The 23,053-nt window shown below is 55.9% G+C and overlaps 3 protein-coding genes across 3 annotated transcripts; 1 reads left to right on the top strand and 2 right to left on the bottom strand.

The window, feature by feature from the left end:
• Positions 1-1,432: 1,432 nt before the first annotated feature.
• Positions 1,433-3,456, bottom strand: cplx4b (complexin 4b). The gene is made up of 3 exons (XM_056602964.1): positions 3,392-3,456; positions 2,197-2,284; positions 1,433-1,660 (listed from the first exon to the last, which is right to left on the bottom strand). Exons 1-3 carry the CDS (start codon positions 3,454-3,456, stop codon positions 1,433-1,435), a joined length of 381 nt encoding a protein of 126 aa, XP_056458939.1.
• A 5,207-nt stretch (positions 3,457-8,663) lies between these two features.
• On the top strand, positions 8,664-14,333 carry LOC130392391 (embigin-like). Its single transcript, XM_056602874.1, has 8 exons — positions 8,664-8,736; positions 9,250-9,330; positions 9,794-9,977; positions 11,819-11,901; positions 12,228-12,364; positions 12,865-13,141; positions 13,642-13,675; positions 13,845-14,333. Exons 1-8 carry the CDS (start codon positions 8,664-8,666, stop codon positions 13,903-13,905), a joined length of 930 nt encoding a protein of 309 aa, XP_056458849.1. The 3' UTR covers positions 13,906-14,333.
• Positions 14,334-14,943: 610 nt separating this feature from the next.
• On the bottom strand, positions 14,944-19,530 carry LOC130392392 (39S ribosomal protein S30, mitochondrial-like). Its single transcript, XM_056602875.1, has 8 exons — positions 19,466-19,530; positions 18,271-18,358; positions 17,622-17,734; positions 16,896-17,572; positions 16,499-16,644; positions 16,304-16,409; positions 15,917-16,093; positions 14,944-15,231 (listed from the first exon to the last, which is right to left on the bottom strand). Exons 1-8 carry the CDS (start codon positions 19,528-19,530, stop codon positions 14,963-14,965), a joined length of 1,641 nt encoding a protein of 546 aa, XP_056458850.1. The 3' UTR covers positions 14,944-14,962.
• Positions 19,531-23,053: the final 3,523 nt, after the last annotated feature.

Consider the following 23,053-nt stretch of genomic DNA (forward strand, 5'->3'; position numbering starts at 1 on the left):
CAGCAGGGGGGGGGGGTCTAACAGCAGGGGGGGGGGGGGGGGGGGGTCCTAACAGCAGGGGGCGGCCCTGCGGCCCCCGTGGATCAGAGAGCTGAGGCTGATGAGGCCCCCCCCCCAGCCGCGCACGGAGAGGATTTGGCGGGCAGTGAACCAGGGCTTTATCGACAGGTTTAATCTATCGCTTTAATCTACTCCACAAGTCTAGTGTATTATCTAAAGATAGCTGACTACAACAAAGCCCGGACCGGGACCGGACCGGACCGGGACCGGACCGGGACCGGACCTGGACCAGGACGGGACCGGACCGGGACCAGGACGGGACCGGACCGGGACCAGGACCGGACCGCGACCAGGACCGGACCGGACCGGGACCGGACCGCGACCAGGACCGGACCGGACCGGGACCGGACCGGGACGGACCGGACCGGGACCGGGACCGGACCGGGACCGGACCGGGACCGGGACCGGACCAGGACCATACCGGGACCAGACCGGACCAGGACAAGACCGGACCGGGACCAGACCGGACCAGGACCAGACCAGGACCGGACCAGGACCAGACCGGGACCAGACTGGACCAGGACAAGACTGGACCAGGACCAGACCGGACCAGGACAAGACCGGGACCAGACCGGACCGGGACCAGGACCAGACCGGGAACAAACCAGGACCAGACCGGGACCGGACCGGGACCAGACCGGACCGGGACCAGGACCAGACCCGATCAGTACCAGACCGGACCAGACCGGGACCAGGACCAGACCGGGACCAGGACCAGACCGGGACCAGACCAGGACCAGACCGGACCAGGACCAGACCAGACCGGGACCAGACCGGGACCAGACCGGGACCAGACCGGGACCAGACCGGACCAGGACCAGACCGGGACCAGACCGGACCAGACCGGGACCAGGACCAGGACCAGACCGGACCGGGACCAGACCGGACCAGACCGGGACCAGGACCAGACCGGACCAGGACCAGACCGGGACCAGACCAGGACCAGACCGGACCAGGACCAGACCGGGACCAGACCAGGACCAGGACCAGGACCAGACCAGAAAGAGACCTGTACTAGAACCAAAGCAGTTCTGAGCCAGCTCAGTACTGGACTAGTCCCAAACTAGTCTAGAACCAGTACCAGACCGGTATCCAACCAGTGCCATAAGTGTCCTGAAACCGTCCCCCACCAGACCAGAACCGGTCCCAGACCAGTACCAACCAGTACCAACCAGTACCAGACCAGAACCAACCAGTACCAACCAGTACCAGACCAGAACCAACCAGTACCAACCAGTACCAGACCAGAACCAACCAGTACCAACCAGTACCAACCAGTACCAGACCAGTACCAACCAGTACCAGACCAGTACTGCACCAGAGCAGGACGGGTCCCAGAGCAGCACCAGAGCAGCACCAGAGCAGTACCAGGTCACATGACGTGGCACTTGTCCTCGGCCTTGGAGCGCAGCCCTGTGACGGTGGCCGAGGCCTTCTCCTTCATCTGGTCCATGTCCATGTTCTGCAGAGTGCTCATGTGACCCAGCAGGGAGGCGCTCTGCTCCTCCTCCCCTCCCTCGCCCTCCACCATGGACAGCAGCTCCTCCGGGACGTCCACCTCGTCCCCCGCCTGCTCCAGGATGCTGTCGTCACGCTCGCTCTGCACGGGGAACAGGGCATTATGGGTAATGGAGTCTTATGATGGAGCCTTAAGATTTTGCATCAATTCTCTTTTCAAAGGTGAGGCCAGAAGACTCTATGAGTTAGTGTGTGTGAGTCTGGCTGGGTCTGTGTGTGTGTGTGTGCGTGTGCGTGTGTGTGTATGTGTGTGTGTGTGTGTGTGTGTGTGTGTGTGTGCGTGCGTGCGTGCGTGCGTGTCTGGTTGGGTCTGTGTACTGATGTTTGTGTGTATGTGTGTGCGTGTTTGGCTTGGTCTGTGTACTGATGTGTGTGTGTGTGTGTATGTGTGTGCGTGTCTGGCTGGGTCTGTGTACTGATGTTTGTGTGTAGTTGTGTGTGTGTGTGTTGCGTCACTATCCATGCTCTATCGGCAGTAAGCCTATCACCATGGGAGTGTCAACACGCAGACGCCAGAGATGCTGATCTATAGTCGTTGTGTGCGTGTGTGTTTGCGTGTGCGTGTGCGTGTGCGTGCGTGTGCGTGTGCGTGCGTGTGCGTGTGCGTGTGCGTGTCACCTTGGGCAGCCTGTACTTGTCCCTCAGACAGGAGCGTAGTGCTGCTCGCTCCGCTTTCTTGACGAGGAACTCAGCGTCCCGCTCGCCCCTGCCGGTCAGACGTCACTCAGAGGATTAGTGATCAGCGTTCCCCTTGGGGGGGCTTTCACAGGCTATCATTAGATATTAGATTAGAATATGGTATCCTTATATATTATCATATGGTATTATTTATGATATATTATAGCATCAATTATTATCTATTATATTTATCATCATTATATTATCATATGGTATCATTTATGATATATTATAGTATATATTATAATATATTATCATATCGTATGATTTATGATAATGCCAGCTAGACACACAGTACAGTAGTAGATTTTAGATTTTTGATAAGTTTATATAACATTAGTAATAAAATGTTGGTGAGCAGGAATGTACTTTAGTCTAGAATGAGGGAGACAGAGAGGTAATTGTATGTGTATATCTATATATCTGTTCTGATATAATACTGGGGTAGATATCCTGTTTCCTCCTTCACTCTCAGCCCTGAGGCTATTTATGAAGGACCTGTAACATGAATCCTGCTGTTTGCATCCTATTCTTCTGTGATGAAACATCCAAGAACCTTAAGTCCTCCTCATTTCATACCAAGAGCAGTCATAACACCACACAATGCACTGATTAACTGTCTTTGGTGGGAAACACTAGTAGTGACATTTAATATCAACCTGAAAATAACATCTGCTGTTATTCTAATTATACATTTCTTGAATTTAGCATAATTGTCAAAGCTTAAAAATAGAATTGTCCTCAAACCGTCATAGACAGAACCCTCCTACTCAGTGCACCACTTCTCCCCTCCTCCTCTCCTCCTCCACCCTCCTCTCCCCTCCTCCTCTCCTCCTCCACCCTCCTCTCCTCTCCTCCTCTCCTCCTCCACCCTCCTCTCCCCTCCTCGTCTCCTCTCTCCTCTATTCTCCTCCTCTCCTCTCTCCTCTATTCTCCTCCTCTCCTCTCCTCTCCTCCTCTCCTCCTCTCCTCTCCTCCTCCACCTTCCTCTCCTTCTCTCCTCCTCTCCTCCCCTCCTCTCCTCTCCTCCCCTCTCTTCATCTCCTCCTCCTTCACCCTCCTCTTCATCCCTACCGTACCCCTCCAGGCTCCGTACCATGTGACCCACCAGAGGTCAGGGTTCAGGGGGACTTACTTCTCCTCCACCAGCTGTTTCTGGTACTCCTCCTGCTGCTCGCGGGTCATCTCTGTGGTCGTCATGGCGCCCGGGCTCCTCCTGTCCTCCTCCCAGAATGCAGCAGGGCTTCTGTACGCCCTGCGGTCCCGCGGGGACCTTTCTCCTCACTGCCTCTTAGTTTGAGTTTTTACCTCCACAAGCTGAGGCCGACTGGACGGAGAAGACTCCCTCTGTGTGGCGGTGTGGCGGTGTGGCGGTGTTGCGTGTGGCGGTGTGGCGTGTGGCGGTGTGGCGGTGTGGTAGTGTGGCGTGTGGCGGTGTGGCGTGTGGTGGTGTGGTAGTGTGGCGTGTGGCGGTGTGGCGGTGTGGCGTGTGGCGGTGTGGTAGTGTGGCGTGTGGCGGTGTGGCGTGTGGCGGTGTGGTGTGTGGCGGTGCATCCCTCCGTCAGACACTCTGTCTGTGGAGAGCCTGATCCGGGGGCAGATGGAGTCCCTCCTCTGAGCCCTCTGGTCCACACACGGGGTCACCCAGGCAGGACGGCAGGGGCGGCCAATCAGGGACCTGATGCAGGCGGGGGCCGCGACACGCTGCTGGCTCCCGTCTGCACGTGACGACGGGGGATTAACCCGTTTACATAAGAGGGCCGCCTGCCTGCCAGGACATGTCCCGGAGTCAGAGACATGCAGGAGGACATGTCCCAGAGAGGGGGACGGGGGGGCTGCAGGAGGACAGGTCCCAGAGAGGGGGACGGGGGGGCTGCAGGAGGACATGTCCCAGAGAGGGGGACGGGGGGGCTGCAGGAGGACATGTCCCAGAGAGGGGGACGGGGGGGCTGTAGGAGGACAGGTCCCAGAGAGGGGGACGGGGGGCTGCAGGAGGACATGTCCCAGAGAGGGGGACGGGGGGCTGCAGGAGGACATGTCCCAGAGAGGGGGACGGGGGGCTGTAGGAGGACAGGTCCCAGAGAGGGGGACGGGGGGGCTGCAGGAGGACAGGTCCCAGAGTCAGAGACATGCAGGAGGACATGTCCCAGAGAGGGGGACGGGGGGGCTGCAGGAGGACAGGTCCCAGAGAGGGGGACGGGGGGGCTGCAGGAGGACAGGTCCCACAGAGGGGGACGGGGGGGCTGCAGGAGGACAGGTCCCAGAGAGGGGGACGGGGGGGCTGCAGGAGGACAGGTCCCAGAGAGGGGGACGGGGGGCTGTAGGAGGACAGGTCCCAGAGAGGGGGACGGGGGGCTGCAGGAGGACAGGTCCCAGAGAGGGGGACGGGGGGCTGTAGGAGGACAGGTCCCAGAGAGGGGGACGGGGGGCTGCAGGAGGACAGGTCCCAGAGAGGGGGACGGGGGGGCTGCAGGAGGACAGGTCCCAGAGAGGGGGACGGGGGGCTGTAGGAGGACAGGTCCCAGAGAGGGGGACGGGGGGCTGCAGGAGGACAGGTCCCAGAGAGGGGGACGGGGGGCTGTAGGAGGACAGGTCCCAGAGAGGGGGACGGGGGGGCTGCAGGAGGACAGGTCCCAGAGAGGGGGACGGGGGGGCTGCAGGAGGACAGGTCCCAGAGAGGGGGACGGGGGGGCTGCAGGAGGACAGGTCCCAGAGTCAGAGACATGGGGGGCCTGCAGCAGCCCTGTCTCCTGACCCCCAGCAGGACGACTTCCCGGTCTCGGGTCCAGACCATAGACCAGACCAGAGACCGGGTCCAGACCAGAGACCGGGTCCAGACCAGAGACCGGGTCCAGACCAGAGACCGGGTCCAGACAAGAGACCGGGTCCAGACCAGAGACCGGGTCCAGACCAGAGACCGGGTCCAGACCAGAGACCGGTAGAGCGGGTTGACTGTTAACCAGAAAGCTGCTAGTTGGATCCCCGGCTCCCCCTCGCTGAGTGTGGAGGTGTCCCTGGGTAAGAGAGCTCACCCTGACTGCCCCTGACCAGCTGCCTGTCGCCTTGCATGGCTGACACCGCCGTGGGTCTGTCAGGCGTGAATCTATTGAAACATTCCTGAAACAATATCAGTCCATCTGAAGGGAGGATGGAAAAGACAGAGCAGTGACCCCTAGGGTTGGAACGGCCTTCATGGACCTGGGCTCCTCTCCCTGGAGGGGCCCATGGAGCTGATCGGGGGGCTGGACCAACAGGCGGGCGGGGCCCATGGAGCTGATCGGGGGGCTGGATCAACAGGCGGGCGGGGCCCATGGAGCTGATCGGGGGGCTGGACCAACAGGCGGGCGGGGCCCATGGAGCTGATCGGGGGGCTGGATCAACAGGCGGGCGGGGCCCATGGAGCTGATCGGGGGGCTGGATCAACAGGCGGGCGGGGCCCATGGAGCTGATCGGGGGGCTGGATCAACAGGCGGGCGGGGCCCATGGAGCTGATCGGGGGGCTGGACCAACAGGCGGGCGGGGCCCATGGAGCTGATCGGGGGGCTGGATCAACAGGCGGGCGGGGCCCATGGAGCTGATCGGGGGGCTGGATCAACAGGCGGGCGGGGCCCATGGAGCTGATCGGGGGGCTGGATCAACAGGCGGGCGGGGCCCATGGAGCTGATCGGGGGGCTGGACGCGCTCCTGAATGGATGTCTCTGCGTCGGCCCACAGCCTTCTGTCTCTCAGATGCTGTCTGACTGAGACCCGTGTGAAGGGGGCCCAGAGAGGGCGGGAAGCACCCCTTAATGAGTTACAACTGGTAACTTCATAGCATTGAGTAAATATAAATAAATCCTAGTACTGGTATTAAGTAATAATAATAATAATAATAATACATTTAATTTAGAGGCGCCTTTCAAAACACCCAAGGTCACCTTACAGAGCATATAGTCATCATACATTTTTTAAAAAACAAGACATTGTGGAAAAAATAAATAAATAAATAAATAAATAAACATAAGCAATAAGAAATAAATAAAACAAAAACAAGACAAAACAAAACAAAAAAACAAACAAAACAGTGATCAGTTAGACGTTGTGTGCGAGTTTGAACAGGTGAGTTTTGAGTTGTGACTTGAAGGTTGTAATGGTGTCTGACTGTTTTATGTGTGGGGGGAGGGAGTTCCAGAGCCTGGGTGCTGAACAGCTGAATGACCGGGCACCCATTGAAGTGAGTCGTGATGTGGGGATACATAGTAGTCCAGCAGAGGTTGAGCGGAGGGAGCGGGAGGGAGTGTATTCTTGGAGGAGGTCGCAGAGATAACTGGGGGCTAGGTTGTGGAGAGCTTTGTAGGTGAGGAGTAGGGTTTTGTATTGGATGCGGTAGTGTACTGGGAGCCAGTGAAGTTGAATGAGGACAGGGGTGATGTGGTCAGATGATTTGGTGCGGGTGATGATCCGGGCGGCTGAGTTCTGAATGATCTGCAGTCTGTTGATGAGTTTGGTGGGGAGTCCGGTGAGGAGGGCGTTGCAGTAGTCTATGCGTGATGTGACAAATGAGTGAACTAGGATTTCAGTGCTGGATTGGGTCAGTGATGGGCGGAGTCTGGCGATGTTGCGGAGGTGGAAGAATGCAGTCCGGGTGATGTTGTGAATATGGGGTGCGAATGAGAGGGTGTTGTCCAGGATGACGCCGAGGCTCTTGACTTTGGAGGAGAAGGGTACTGGGAATCCATCGATAATTATGAGTGGAGCTGGGGTGTGTTGTGATTTAGTGAGGGTGGATTTGGATCCGATGAGCAGGGCCTCGGTCTTGTTTCCATTGAGTTTCAGGAAGTTCCTGCTCAACCAGCTCCGGATCTCTTCCAGGCACGTGATGAGGGAAGTGGGGGGGATGGCAGCGGTGGGTTTGGTGGAGATGTAGACCTGTGTGTCGTCAGCGTAGCAGTGAAAATGAACCCCATGGTGACGGAGGAGTGTGCCCAGCGGGAGGAGGTAAGTGGTGAAGAGGAGTGGACCCAAGACTGACCCCTGGGGGACACCCAGTGAGACACCTGAACACCCAGACTTGTGGTTGCTTAGTTGAACAAATTGTTGACGGCCGGTGAGGTAGGATGTAAACCAGGAGAGTGCAGCACCAGTGATCCCAATACCAGCTAGGCGGTCCAGGAGCAGAGGGTGGGAGATGGTGTCGAATGCTGCGCTGAGATCGAGGAGGATGAGAATGGTGAGTAATCCAGAGTCGGCTGCAAGGAGGAGGTCGTTGGTGATTTTGACTAGGGCTGTTTCAGTGCTGTGTTTTGGACGGAAGCCAGATTGGAACGGTTCGTGGAGATTGTTAGTGTCGAGGTGGGACTGTAGTTGTGCGGCAACCACCCTTTCAAGTGTTTTGGAGATGAAAGGGAGATTGGAGATGGGCCGGTAATGGTTAAGGTCAGTTGGGTCAGCACCAGGTTTTTTCAGGATGGGAGTGATGGCAGCCAGCTTGAGAGTGGGGGGTACAGTACCAGTAGTGAGGGAGGAGTTAATTATGTTGGTGATCATGGGGGAGATGGACGGAAGACATGCTTTGACAAGGGAGGTGGGAAGAGGATCGAGCTGACAGGTGGTGGTTTTGGCTTTGCGGATGAGTTCTGAAACGGTCTGTTCTGTTACTAGGGTGAAGTCAGAGAGGGAGCTGATGAGAGGTTGGCCAGAGGTGATCATCCAGGGTGGGTCATCAGAGGGGGTGCGAGATGAGGCCAGTTGTTGAAGTAGTGAAGAAGCTCTTCTACTGAAGTAGAAGAGCGATGGAGGATCAGGTGTTTCCCCAGACCTGCTCATCACTTAACAGTATATAGTAATATAGTAATATAGTACAGTATATAGTAATAAAGTACAGTATATAGTAATATAGTAATAAAGTACAGTATATAGTAATATAGTAATATAGTACAGTATATAGTAATATAGTACAGTATATAGTAATATAGTAATAAAGTACAGTATATAGTAATATAGTAATACAGTACAGTATATAGTAATATAGTACAGTATATAATAATATAGTAATAAAGTACAGTATATAGTAATATAGTAATATAGTACAGTATATAGTAATATAGTAATAAGAGTCGGTGGTCTTTCCTGTCTGTTTGTTGCCGGGCGGTCGCGCTGTGAGCACGAGCCCCCTGGGAGAGCAGTGACGATGCTCTGGGGCTTCATAATGAAGGCTGCTGCTGGGGAACAGGCAGACGGTGGTGTCTACTGCGTCACTCTGTACCGCTGAGACAGGAAGGGAGGGGGGGGCAGGATGGGAGCCTGCAGACCGCACACCAGCGTGAGCTGCTGTACCGACAGAGAGGAGAGGAGAGAGACGGAGGCAGACTGGGTCCCTAATCCCCCCTCCGCCACCAGACTGACAGAACACAGCCTACAGGAGGACCATGCTGCACTCCGGGGTGAAGCTCTGTGCTCGGCTGCTGCTGCTGTCCCTCTCCTGGGGGGGCACCCATTCAAGTAAACCGCTGTTTCTCGTTTAGGACTGTGTGTGTGTGTGTGTGTGTGTGTGTGTGTGTGATGGGGCTGTGTTAGCATTGCACTGCCTGATCTGTCTCTATGACTGCTGAATGGAGGGACCTTGGGAGGAGAGATGGGCAGCGGGGCAGATGAGGTTCTGCAGCGGGGCAGATGAGGTTCTGCAGCGGGGCAGATGAGGTTCTGCAGCGGGGCAGATGAGGTTCTGCAGCGGGGCAGATGAGGTTCTGCAGCGGGGCAGATGAGGTTCTGCAGCGGGGCTGCCATTCCTTCAGACGCACCGTTTACACGACACTGGGCGAGACGGTCTGTGCTGTAGACACACACTGTGTGTGTGTGTGTGTGTGTGTGTGTGTGTGTGTGTGTGTGTGTGTGTGTGTGTGTGTGTGTGTGTGTGTGTGTTGAACTTGATCGAGAAAAGGAGTTCATCGTCTTCAACTAACCAGCACATGTTTTAGTGGGTGAACTGGTTTTGTCTGCTTGTTTACTGGGAAGCAGGGGGACCCGGCTCCACCCTGCCCCCGGTGGTCTCCGGACCCCCGCTCAGCTCAGACGTGAGGAGTGTGGTGTTCAAAGGTAAGGCCTGCTGGCCGGGCGTCACTCCTGTCCTTGTTGCCCTCCATGTGTGATCTGCTGGTAGAGTCTCACTCAGGAGGGGGGGAGCAGACGACCCGCTGGATGAAACATTCCGTCGACCAGTGTTAACTCAAGTCACGACTAGTCTGACATGGACTACTAGTCTGTATACTGGACTATACTTGTTCCTCCAAATCAAACACTACTAGATGAATATTGTGGTCTGGATGATTATTACCATGAAACACACAAGGTCTACTTCAAAAGCATTAATTTATCGAGGCATGAACCCAATATGAAGTCTTTTCAAGCATAAATCGACAGCGTTTGATGTGGTTCCCACAACCCATCCCCATCCTCGCCACTCTCCTCTGAGCTCCTTGATGCCATGGCGATTGAACCTGAGCGTCTGAATCTAGCCGGTGTGGGTCTTTCTGACGCAGTACCTCCGCCCTCCTCCCAGGGGAGAGCCAGGTGGAGGAGGTCCAGGTGGTGCGGCCCCTGACGCTGGCCCTGGAGTGCACCTGGACCGGCAGCCAGGACCGACCGCACAACATCTCCGGCTTCTGGAGGAAGGACGGGTCTGAGCTGGCGGACAGCCGGCGCCCCGTGCTGCTGGAGAACCAGCAGTATAACCTCAGACGGACGTGAGTACTGACGGCAGTATAACCTCAGACGGACGTGAGTACTGACGGCAGTTTCACCTCAGACGGGCGTGAGTACTGACAGCAGTATGACCTCAGACGGGCGTGAGTACTGACGGCAGTATGACCTCAGACGGCCGTGAGTACTGACGGCAGTATGACCTCAGACGGGCGTGAGTACTGACAGCAGTATGACCTCAGACGGGCGTGAGTACTGACGGCAGTATGACCTCAGACGGCCGTGAGTACTGACGGCAGTATAACCTCAGACGGACGTGAGTACTGACGGCAGTATAACCTCAGACGGCCGTGAGTACTGACGGCAGTATGACCCCCCGACGGGCGTGAGTACTGACGGCAGTATGACCTCAGACGGCCGTGAGTACTGACGGCAGTATGACCTCAGACCGCCGTGAGTACTGACGGCAGTATGACCTCAGACGGGCGTGAGTACTGACGGCAGTATGACCTCAGACGGCCGTGAGTACTGACGGCAGTATGACCTCAGACCGCCGTGAGTACTGACGGCAGTATGACCTCCGACGGGCGTGAGTACTGACAGCAGTATGACCTCCGACGGGTGTGAGTACTGACAGCAGTATGACCTCAGACCGCCGTGAGTACTGACAGCAGTATGACCTCAGACGGCCGTGAGTACTGACGGCAGTATGACCTCCGACGGGCGTGAGTACTGACGGCAGTATAACCTCAGACGGGCGTGAGTACTGACGGCAGTATGACCTCAGACGGGCGTGAGTACTGACGGCAGTATGACCTCAGACGGGCGTGAGTACTGACGGCAGTATGACCTCAGACGGCCGTGAGTACTGACGGCAGTATGACCTCAGACGGCCGTGAGTACTGACGGCAGTATGACCTCCGACGGGCGTGAGTACTGACGGCAGTATGACCTCCGACGGGCGTGAGTACTGACAGCAGTATGACCTCAGACGGGCGTGAGTACTGACGGCAGTATGACCTCAGACCGCCGTGAGTACTGACGGCAGTATGACCTCAGACGGACGTGAGTACTGACGGCAGTATAACCTCAGACGGGCGTGAGTACTGACGGCAGTATGACCTCCGACGGGCGTGAGTACTGACGGCAGTATAACCTCAGACGGGCGTGAGTACTGACGGCAGTATGACCTCAGACGGCCGTGAGTACTGACGGCAGTATGACCTCAGACGGCCGTGAGTACTGACGGCAGTATGACCTCAGACGGGCGTGAGTACTGACAGCAGTATGACCTCAGACGGGCGTGAGTACTGACAGCAGTATGACCTCCGACGGGCGTGAGTACTGACGGCAGTATGACCTCAGACCGCCGTGAGTACTGATGGCAGTATGACCTCAGACGGGCGTGAGTACTGACGGCAGTATGACCTCAGACCGCCGTGAGTACTGACGGCAGTATGACCTCAGACGGCCGTGAGTACTGACAGCAGTATGACCTCCGACGGGCGTGAGTACTGACAGCAGTATGACCTCCGACGGGCGTGAGTACTGACAGAAGTGTGTGTTTACCATCGTACGTTCCCCATGCCTCTGGCTCGCCTCAGACAGGCCCCCATTGTCTCCGGTGCCCTGGTCCATTGTGTCTGATGTAGGCCATCACTAAGCCGCTCACAGCTGGTGATCAGACGCTCACTGCTCTTCTTTTGCAGTTTAATTTTATGATGTTTTAATTTAATCTTAATCCACTAAAAAGACGGGTATGGATGGTGGTCTCAGAGGGGGGCGTACAGTTCAATAATCAACATGGAAGGCTAAATAAATGATGTATCAAAAACAAATGGTTAAGAAAAACTGGGGACCCAACTGCTGTGTTTCTCTGGTTCAGGTTCAGCATCACTGATGAAGAGGGCTTGGGTAATTACTCCTGTGTCTTCGACAATCAAGCGGAAGTAGACTTCATTTTGGCAGGTAAATATTATGTAATGTTTAATATTATTAAATATTAAACAGTTATGAGGACACCTCCATGACCCAATCACACGCCTGGAATATCAGTCCTGATCCTGATTGGTCAGATGTCATTGGAGAGAGCACCTATTAGAAAGAGGGATAAGCACCCCCTATGGGCCAGAACGGGCTCCAATAGGACGTAGGCCGTGAGGCTTGACCGTAAGAAAGGAACTGAGAAGAGAAGGTAGCACCGACTTCAGATGCGTCCCTTGAGCAACCTCCGGCTGCCTGTTAGACGTACGTATGAACGGAGGCATCCTGATATGGTCAAGTCTGTGTTCCAGCGCCGCGGGTCGGGGAGGTGAGAGATAAGCCCATCGTCAGCTACGTGGGCGACTCTGTGGTCCTCCAATGCAAGATGGAAGACACCAAGCCCCAACCCAACTCCTGGACCTGGTACCGGGCCAACGGAACCGACAAGGTGGCTGAACCCTTCATTCGTGTTCACGTCCTGCTGTTAACGCAACACACATTACACACACAGTATACGGCGTGTACAGGGACGTGATAATAATCAACACATAGTAGTCCTAAAGCTTCCTGAACGGGGCCTTTGATATCGTACTGCTACTTATTGAAAGGGCAGCAACCCACTTGACCAAGTCACTGAAATCAGCTAACAATTTGCTTTGCAGTGGAGCTTTAAAGGTCATCGTTTATGTACATCAGAGATGTTCGTAAGTCTTCAGATGCAAGTCAGTCTGGAGTCTTTGACCCCAAGTCTGAGTCAGTCTGGAGTCTTTGACCCCAAGTCTGAGTCAGTCTGGAGTCTTTGACCCCAAGTCTGAGTCAGTCTGGAACCTTGACCCCAAATCTGAGTCAGTCTGGAGTCTTTGACGGAGTGGCCTGAAGTCCGCCCTGAGGTCTACTGACCCGCGTGTGTCTGAGTGCGCTGGTCCTTGTTCCCCATCGTTCTCCCAGGAGCTCCTAGACCCTGAGCCGGACTCCCCCCAGTACCAGATCCACAACCAGGAGGGGAAGACCAAGCTGACGGTGCGGAACCTGACGGAGGCGGACTCCGGGGCCTACTACTGCGGGGCGGTGTACGACATCAGCGTGACCCTGAGCCGCGTGGACCTCCGGGTCATCACCTTCCTGGAGCCGCTGAAGCCCTTCCTGGTGATCGTGGGCGAGGTGCTGGTCCTGGTCTCCCTCATCCTGCTGTACGAGAGGACCAAGGCCCACGGGCCGCAACCCGGTACGGACAACATCTGGAACCCCAGACCATCGGGAACCCCAGACTACCTGTGACCCAGACCACCTGGGACCAAGAGTCTTAGACCTCTCTAAGGGGTACACACACACCACCTGGAACCCCAAGTATTAAGGCTCAGTTATGTTCCCACGTTGATGCAACGCAATGACCACCCGAAGTTTCGATGCGGTCTTGAACCTGTTTTGGTTCTGCGTCAGGTTTCGGGGAGCGGACCAATCACAGCCCTTGCTGCTGTGTCGCCTCGACAATCATTTCAGGAGGCACATGTCAGGACCTTGCGGCGGACGCAAGGAGGGTCCGCAAAGACGTAAGGGGTCCAAAACCCCCTTGCGTTGCGTCGACGCGGAGCCATAACTAAGCCTTTAGAACCCCCACAGGCCAGACCTCCTGTCTCCTCCCGTCAGTAAAGTGATGGTTCTGATAAATCACAGAAGGTAGTGACACTTTAAACCCTGCATCAATGGCTGCTCTTTTCTTCACAGATAATACATTGAGTGATGACCAAGCTCATAAACTGTGAGTATTGTTGCACTTTTGTACTATTCATACAGCAGACCCTCCTACCTGCAGCGCCCTCCTGTGGGCAGTCAGGCCATCCTCCACACACATGCAGGTTGGTCTGGCTGAGCCCTGGGGAGGGCACCCCTCCCCTGGGTCTTGACTCCGTCTCCCTGTCTGTGTTCAGGACCCCCGACGACGCCGGTGGAGAGGTCACGGATTCTTCCACCAGGCAGCGGAAGGTCTGACCGGCCCATCGGATTCCTCTTGCCCAGGAAGTGTGTTTGTGGATCATTGTATTAACAGAACAGCGCTTTATGAACTAATGTGGACCGACCTCAGACCAGTCTCACTTTGGATTGGAGTTCGCTCAAACTCCAAATATTAATGTTATCTTTGGAACCAAATCTATTTAATTTTGACTTTGTTTCAGTGACTAATTCAGCGCTCATTATACCGGTGTTTAACACTTTTTCGCAGTGCCTTAAACGGTCCAACAGTACCAGCTAGACTCAGCTGATCATGAGGCTTTACCTGCTCTACACATCGGCAAACAACTGCCTCCCTTCTCAACCTTTCAGCTCAGAATATCCCTCCTCAAGAGGCTGTGCCTGTAGCACTCATAACGTGCAACCAAAAACCTTTTCAAGCGTCAAATATCCAAATAAAAAAGGTACTAAAGAGTTTGATTCAGATTCTAATTATTTGTTGCCCAACACAACACGCCCCCTAGTGGAGGAAAGCTGAATTACATGAAGACATGAATGATGCAGCTAACCCATTACTCACTGACACTACTGTTTACTGGACTAACCTTGTTCAACCAAACCAAACATTACTAGATTAATATTGTGGTGCGGTGGATTACAGTAAAACACACATGGACTACTTCAAAAGCATTAATTTATCGAGGCATGAACACAATTTGCAGTCTTTTCAAGCATAAATATACAGCGCTGGATGTGGTTCCTCCAACTCATCCCCCGTCCTCGCCACTCCCAAGCCCCTTGGGGGGATCAAGTCTTTGAGGTTCTGAATTCTTGATAACATGGTTCCAACCGAAGTGTCCTCAACATGATCCCTTTATTGTCAGAATCAGAGGGGCCTGGAATAGACCACGGGCCACTCCCTTTACAGGGGCCGACCCAGGACCTGTCGGGGGTCTAGGACCGACCCAGGACCGGACGGGGGCCTAGGACAGACCCAGGACCGAACGGGGGTCTAGGATCGACCCAGGAGCAGTCAGGTCTATAAGCCCCCCCCCCCCCCCCCCCCCCCAGGGCGCTGAGGGCCCCCCCAGGGCGCTCAAGCCTCCAGGGGCCTGTTCATGAGGAACTGGACCAGCAGCCGCAGCACACCGTCGTCCAGACCGACCACGCGGCCGTCCTCCACGCCCTGGAACAGACGCCGGCTCTCCGTGCCCCACAGCACGTTCCTCCGGGGGTTGTCCACGTCCGCGTCCACGGACAGCGCCAGCGTGTTGAGCTGGTAGCAGAAGAAGGAGAAGAACTGCCCGTCGGTGATCACGGCCTGGGACACGAAGGGCCGCGGCACGTCCTCACGCGCCCAGAAGCCTGAGGACCAGAGGGAGAACATGAGGGGTGAGAACATGAGGGTGAGAACATGAGGGTGTGGGGTGAGAACATGAGGGTGAGAACATGAGGGGGTGGGGTGAGAACATGAGGGGGTGGGGTGAGAACATGAGGGGGTGGGTGAGAACATGAGGGTGATGAGGGTGAGAACATGAGGGTGTGAGGGTGAGAACATGAGGGTGTGAACATGAGGGTGTGGGGTGAGAACATGAGGGTGAGAACATGAGGGTGAGAACATGAGGGTGTGGGGTGAGAACATGAGGGTGAGAACATGAGGGTGTGGGGGTGAGAACATGAGGGTGAACGTGACCCTGTTGGACGAGGCGTGGAGGAGCCTCCCCACCAGGCCAGATGTTCTAAGGCGTCTGTGCAGCTGTATTATTGTCTTTAAACAGGGCTTTTCTCAGTGCTTAACATACTATATTATTATTTTACATAGAATACATTTAGACGTTACTAGTTTTTTTGTTTGCGTTCAAGAGCCAATCATATGCTACAGACCCCCGCCTCCAGCGCCAGGATTGGCCAAAACCAACCTGTGGCAGAAGAGAGGGAAACGCCCGACCGATCTGAGCCAATCAGGCTTCAGATCTGAATCAAGGCCCACCTCACACACACACACACACACACACACACACACTCACGGGAGGAGCCCCCCATCCCCTACCCTGGTAGGCGGCCTGCGCCCCGGTCCAGCAGAAGAGGCTGGCCAGGCCCTGGGCGCGCAGCAGAGCCTCCACCTGGTCCTCCTGGCCCCTGCTGCCCAGCCGGGCCCGGTGGTACCGGTCCTGGACCACGTGGAACTGGGTGTGGCCGTAGCCGCAGGGGTCCGGCAGCTTGGCCCCTGACACACACACACACACACACACACACACACACACACACACACACACACACACACACACACACACACACACACACACACACACACACACACACACACACACACACACACACACACACGGTTGAAGCCACGAGAACTCTGACTATTCACGTTATTTTTAAGAAGGTGCAATCGATTTTATCTATTATTATGCTCCGCCTGCACCGCTACCTGTGAAGATGTGGTTGTCGTACTGTCGTTTGAACAGAGGCATCATGTCGGGGGACACTTTGATGTCCGGTACGTCCAATCCAAAGGCAGCCTCCATCGGAGCAAACTGGAGACACGCCCACAGGACAGAATCAGGTGGTTAAGGAGGTGTTACGTTTAAAACGAGTGGTTTGTCTGAATCAATCGTCTGATTACCTGTGGCAGTTGCTTAGGTATCCTAATTTGACTGTGTGGCTTGTCATCGATCTGGAACCTGATTGGCTCAACTCTGCCCCTTCGATGGCCACGAGGAATAATCCTCTGACCTCTCGTCCAATAGAAATTCACCTCAGGTTTTAGATCTAGAATGAAGAGTTAAAAACCGTGGGTTAACTAGAGACCGAATCATCCTCCTGTGTGCACAACGCTTTGGTTATCATAAGCTGTTATAAGATGATAGTGGGCAGCATATTAATCTCACACACACACACACACACACACACACACACACACACACACACACACACACACACACACACACACACACACACACACACACACACACACACACACACACACACACACACACACACACACACGGGCCATGGCGTACCTTTGCTCGCCAGGAGCAGTAGGGGGTTGTGTTGGGCCAGGCAGCCGGTGACCCCTGCGACAAGGTTCCGCATGAAGGGCTCCACGAAGTGCTCCTGCCGCCGGTAAAGGAAGGGCTCCCGCTTCTTCATGTACCACTGCTCTTGGAGAACCGCATGACTGACCAGGGATCGGATCTCCTCGAACGTGTCCTCCCCGATGACGGGCAGGGCTGTCTGTCCGACCGCGGGAGCTGAGTCCTCCGGAGGCTGTCCGACCTCGGAGTACACGTCGGGCAGCCCCGGGATGTAGGCCGTCTTGGTGAAGTGTTGGTGCCATTGGTCCGCGTTACGCGACAGCGTCTGGGGGAACACGACATACTTCTTTCGCTGTATTCTGGTCAGAAGCCGGATCTTCTCCTCCACGGCCGCGGCTTTGACGTCTTCCAGACGCAGCTCGTAGCGGTACCGCAGGGAGGACTTGCTCTTGGCCGTCAGCGAGGGCACCACGGCTGGGTAGGAGGGCTGCTTCATGGCCGCCTCAGCGTGGAGGCTCCTCTTGGTTCTCCAGAAATGCACATTTCGACGGACGGGTCCCAGAGCAGCACCAGAGCAGCACCAGAGCAGTACCAGGTCACATGACGTGGCACTTGTCCTCGGCCTTGGAGCGCAGCCCTGTGACGGTGGCCGAGGCCTTCTCCTTCATCTGGTCCATGTCCATGTTCTGCAGAGTGCTCATGTGACCCAGCAGGGAGGCGCTCTGCTCCTCCTCCCCTCCCTCGCCCTCCACCATGGACAGCAGCTCCTCCGGGACGTCCACCTCGTCCCCCGCCTGCTCCAGGATGCTGTCGTCACGCTCGCTCTGCACGGGGAACAGGGCATTATGGGTAATGGAGTCTTATGATGGAGCCTTAAGATTTTGCATCAATTCTCTTTTCAAAGGTGAGGCCAGAAGACTCTATGAGTTAGTGTGTGTGAGTCTGGCTGGGTCTGTGTGTGTGTGTGTGCGTGTGCGTGTGTGTGTATGTGTGTGTGTGTGTGTGTGTGTGTGTGTGTGTGCGTGCGTGCGTGCGTGCGTGTCTGGTTGGGTCTGTGTACTGATGTTTGTGTGTATGTGTGTGCGTGTTTGGCTTGGTCTGTGTACTGATGTGTGTGTGTGTGTGTATGTGTGTGCGTGTCTGGCTGGGTCTGTGTACTGATGTTTGTGTGTAGTTGTGTGTGTGTGTGTTGCGTCACTATCCATGCTCTATCGGCAGTAAGCCTATCACCATGGGAGTGTCAACACGCAGACGCCAGAGATGCTGATCTATAGTCGTTGTGTGCGTGTGTGTTTGCGTGTGCGTGTGCGTGTGCGTGCGTGTGCGTGTGCGTGCGTGTGCGTGTGCGTGTGCGTGTCACCTTGGGCAGCCTGTACTTGTCCCTCAGACAGGAGCGTAGTGCTGCTCGCTCCGCTTTCTTGACGAGGAACTCAGCGTCCCGCTCGCCCCTGCCGGTCAGACGTCACTCAGAGGATTAGTGATCAGCGTTCCCCTTGGGGGGGCTTTCACAGGCTATCATTAGATATTAGATTAGAATATGGTATCCTTATATATTATCATATGGTATTATTTATGATATATTATAGCATCAATTATTATCTATTATATTTATCATCATTATATTATCATATGGTATCATTTATGATATATTATAGTATATATTATAATATATTATCATATCGTATGATTTATGATAATGCCAGCTAGACACACAGTACAGTAGTAGATTTTAGATTTTTGATAAGTTTATATAACATTAGTAATAAAATGTTGGTGAGCAGGAATGTACTTTAGTCTAGAATGAGGGAGACAGAGAGGTAATTGTATGTGTATATCTATATATCTGTTCTGATATAATACTGGGGTAGATATCCTGTTTCCTCCTTCACTCTCAGCCCTGAGGCTATTTATGAAGGACCTGTAACATGAATCCTGCTGTTTGCATCCTATTCTTCTGTGATGAAACATCCAAGAACCTTAAGTCCTCCTCATTTCATACCAAGAGCAGTCATAACACCACACAATGCACTGATTAACTGTCTTTGGTGGGAAACACTAGTAGTGACATTTAATATCAACCTGAAAATAACATCTGCTGTTATTCTAATTATACATTTCTTGAATTTAGCATAATTGTCAAAGCTTAAAAATAGAATTGTCCTCAAACCGTCATAGACAGAACCCTCCTACTCAGTGCACCACTTCTCCCCTCCTCCTCTCCTCCTCCACCCTCCTCTCCCCTCCTCCTCTCCTCCTCCACCCTCCTCTCCTCTCCTCCTCTCCTCCTCCACCCTCCTCTCCCCTCCTCGTCTCCTCTCTCCTCTATTCTCCTCCTCTCCTCTCTCCTCTATTCTCCTCCTCTCCTCTCCTCTCCTCCTCTCCTCCTCTCCTCTCCTCCTCCACCTTCCTCTCCTTCTCTCCTCCTCTCCTCCCCTCCTCTCCTCTCCTCCCCTCTCTTCATCTCCTCCTCCTTCACCCTCCTCTTCATCCCTACCGTACCCCTCCAGGCTCCGTACCATGTGACCCACCAGAGGTCAGGGTTCAGGGGGACTTACTTCTCCTCCACCAGCTGTTTCTGGTACTCCTCCTGCTGCTCGCGGGTCATCTCTGTGGTCGTCATGGCGCCCGGGCTCCTCCTGTCCTCCTCCCAGAATGCAGCAGGGCTTCTGTACGCCCTGCGGTCCCGCGGGGACCTTTCTCCTCACTGCCTCTTAGTTTGAGTTTTTACCTCCACAAGCTGAGGCCGACTGGACGGAGAAGACTCCCTCTGTGTGGCGGTGTGGCGGTGTGGCGGTGTTGCGTGTGGCGGTGTGGCGTGTGGCGGTGTGGCGGTGTGGTAGTGTGGCGTGTGGCGGTGTGGCGTGTGGTGGTGTGGTAGTGTGGCGTGTGGCGGTGTGGCGGTGTGGCGTGTGGCGGTGTGGTAGTGTGGCGTGTGGCGGTGTGGCGTGTGGCGGTGTGGTGTGTGGCGGTGCATCCCTCCGTCAGACACTCTGTCTGTGGAGAGCCTGATCCGGGGGCAGATGGAGTCCCTCCTCTGAGCCCTCTGGTCCACACACGGGGTCACCCAGGCAGGACGGCAGGGGCGGCCAATCAGGGACCTGATGCAGGCGGGGGCCGCGACACGCTGCTGGCTCCCGTCTGCACGTGACGACGGGGGATTAACCCGTTTACATAAGAGGGCCGCCTGCCTGCCAGGACATGTCCCGGAGTCAGAGACATGCAGGAGGACATGTCCCAGAGAGGGGGACGGGGGGGCTGCAGGAGGACAGGTCCCAGAGAGGGGGACGGGGGGGCTGCAGGAGGACATGTCCCAGAGAGGGGGACGGGGGGGCTGCAGGAGGACATGTCCCAGAGAGGGGGACGGGGGGGCTGTAGGAGGACAGGTCCCAGAGAGGGGGACGGGGGGCTGCAGGAGGACATGTCCCAGAGAGGGGGACGGGGGGCTGCAGGAGGACATGTCCCAGAGAGGGGGACGGGGGGCTGTAGGAGGACAGGTCCCAGAGAGGGGGACGGGGGGGCTGCAGGAGGACAGGTCCCAGAGTCAGAGACATGCAGGAGGACATGTCCCAGAGAGGGGGACGGGGGGGCTGCAGGAGGACAGGTCCCAGAGAGGGGGACGGGGGGGCTGCAGGAGGACAGGTCCCACAGAGGGGGACGGGGGGGCTGCAGGAGGACAGGTCCCAGAGAGGGGGACGGGGGGGCTGCAGGAGGACAGGTCCCAGAGAGGGGGACGGGGGGCTGTAGGAGGACAGGTCCCAGAGAGGGGGACGGGGGGCTGCAGGAGGACAGGTCCCAGAGAGGGGGACGGGGGGCTGTAGGAGGACAGGTCCCAGAGAGGGGGACGGGGGGCTGCAGGAGGACAGGTCCCAGAGAGGGGGACGGGGGGGCTGCAGGAGGACAGGTCCCAGAGAGGGGGACGGGGGGCTGTAGGAGGACAGGTCCCAGAGAGGGGGACGGGGGGCTGCAGGAGGACAGGTCCCAGAGAGGGGGACGGGGGGCTGTAGGAGGACAGGTCCCAGAGAGGGGGACGGGGGGGCTGCAGGAGGACAGGTCCCAGAGAGGGGGACGGGGGGGCTGCAGGAGGACAGGTCCCAGAGAGGGGGACGGGGGGGCTGCAGGAGGACAGGTCCCAGAGTCAGAGACATGGGGGGCCTGCAGCAGCCCTGTCTCCTGACCCCCAGCAGGACGACTTCCCGGTCTCGGGTCCAGACCATAGACCAGACCAGAGACCGGGTCCAGACCAGAGACCGGGTCCAGACCAGAGACCGGGTCCAGACCAGAGACCGGGTCCAGACAAGAGACCGGGTCCAGACCAGAGACCGGGTCCAGACCAGAGACCGGGTCCAGACCAGAGACCGGTAGAGCGGGTTGACTGTTAACCAGAAAGCTGCTAGTTGGATCCCCGGCTCCCCCTCGCTGAGTGTGGAGGTGTCCCTGGGTAAGAGAGCTCACCCTGACTGCCCCTGACCAGCTGCCTGTCGCCTTGCATGGCTGACACCGCCGTGGGTCTGTCAGGCGTGAATCTATTGAAACATTCCTGAAACAATATCAGTCCATCTGAAGGGAGGATGGAAAAGACAGAGCAGTGACCCCTAGGGTTGGAACGGCCTTCATGGACCTGGGCTCCTCTCCCTGGAGGGGCCCATGGAGCTGATCGGGGGGCTGGACCAACAGGCGGGCGGGGCCCATGGAGCTGATCGGGGGGCTGGATCAACAGGCGGGCGGGGCCCATGGAGCTGATCGGGGGGCTGGACCAACAGGCGGGCGGGGCCCATGGAGCTGATCGGGGGGCTGGATCAACAGGCGGGCGGGGCCCATGGAGCTGATCGGGGGGCTGGATCAACAGGCGGGCGGGGCCCATGGAGCTGATCGGGGGGCTGGATCAACAGGCGGGCGGGGCCCATGGAGCTGATCGGGGGGCTGGACCAACAGGCGGGCGGGGCCCATGGAGCTGATCGGGGGGCTGGATCAACAGGCGGGCGGGGCCCATGGAGCTGATCGGGGGGCTGGATCAACAGGCGGGCGGGGCCCATGGAGCTGATCGGGGGGCTGGATCAACAGGCGGGCGGGGCCCATGGAGCTGATCGGGGGGCTGGACGCGCTCCTGAATGGATGTCTCTGCGTCGGCCCACAGCCTTCTGTCTCTCAGATGCTGTCTGACTGAGACCCGTGTGAAGGGGGCCCAGAGAGGGCGGGAAGCACCCCTTAATGAGTTACAACTGGTAACTTCATAGCATTGAGTAAATATAAATAAATCCTAGTACTGGTATTAAGTAATAATAATAATAATAATAATACATTTAATTTAGAGGCGCCTTTCAAAACACCCAAGGTCACCTTACAGAGCATATAGTCATCATACATTTTTTAAAAAACAAGACATTGTGGAAAAAATAAATAAATAAATAAATAAATAAACATAAGCAATAAGAAATAAATAAAACAAAAACAAGACAAAACAAAACAAAAAAACAAACAAAACAGTGATCAGTTAGACGTTGTGTGCGAGTTTGAACAGGTGAGTTTTGAGTTGTGACTTGAAGGTTGTAATGGTGTCTGACTGTTTTATGTGTGGGGGGAGGGAGTTCCAGAGCCTGGGTGCTGAACAGCTGAATGACCGGGCACCCATTGAAGTGAGTCGTGATGTGGGGATACATAGTAGTCCAGCAGAGGTTGAGCGGAGGGAGCGGGAGGGAGTGTATTCTTGGAGGAGGTCGCAGAGATAACTGGGGGCTAGGTTGTGGAGAGCTTTGTAGGTGAGGAGTAGGGTTTTGTATTGGATGCGGTAGTGTACTGGGAGCCAGTGAAGTTGAATGAGGACAGGGGTGATGTGGTCAGATGATTTGGTGCGGGTGATGATCCGGGCGGCTGAGTTCTGAATGATCTGCAGTCTGTTGATGAGTTTGGTGGGGAGTCCGGTGAGGAGGGCGTTGCAGTAGTCTATGCGTGATGTGACAAATGAGTGAACTAGGATTTCAGTGCTGGATTGGGTCAGTGATGGGCGGAGTCTGGCGATGTTGCGGAGGTGGAAGAATGCAGTCCGGGTGATGTTGTGAATATGGGGTGCGAATGAGAGGGTGTTGTCCAGGATGACGCCGAGGCTCTTGACTTTGGAGGAGAAGGGTACTGGGAATCCATCGATA

The sequence above is a fragment of the Gadus chalcogrammus genome, chromosome 11, assembly GCF_026213295.1.
Source record: "Gadus chalcogrammus isolate NIFS_2021 chromosome 11, NIFS_Gcha_1.0, whole genome shotgun sequence".
In the NCBI taxonomy this organism is placed as follows: domain Eukaryota; kingdom Metazoa; phylum Chordata; class Actinopteri; order Gadiformes; family Gadidae; genus Gadus; species Gadus chalcogrammus.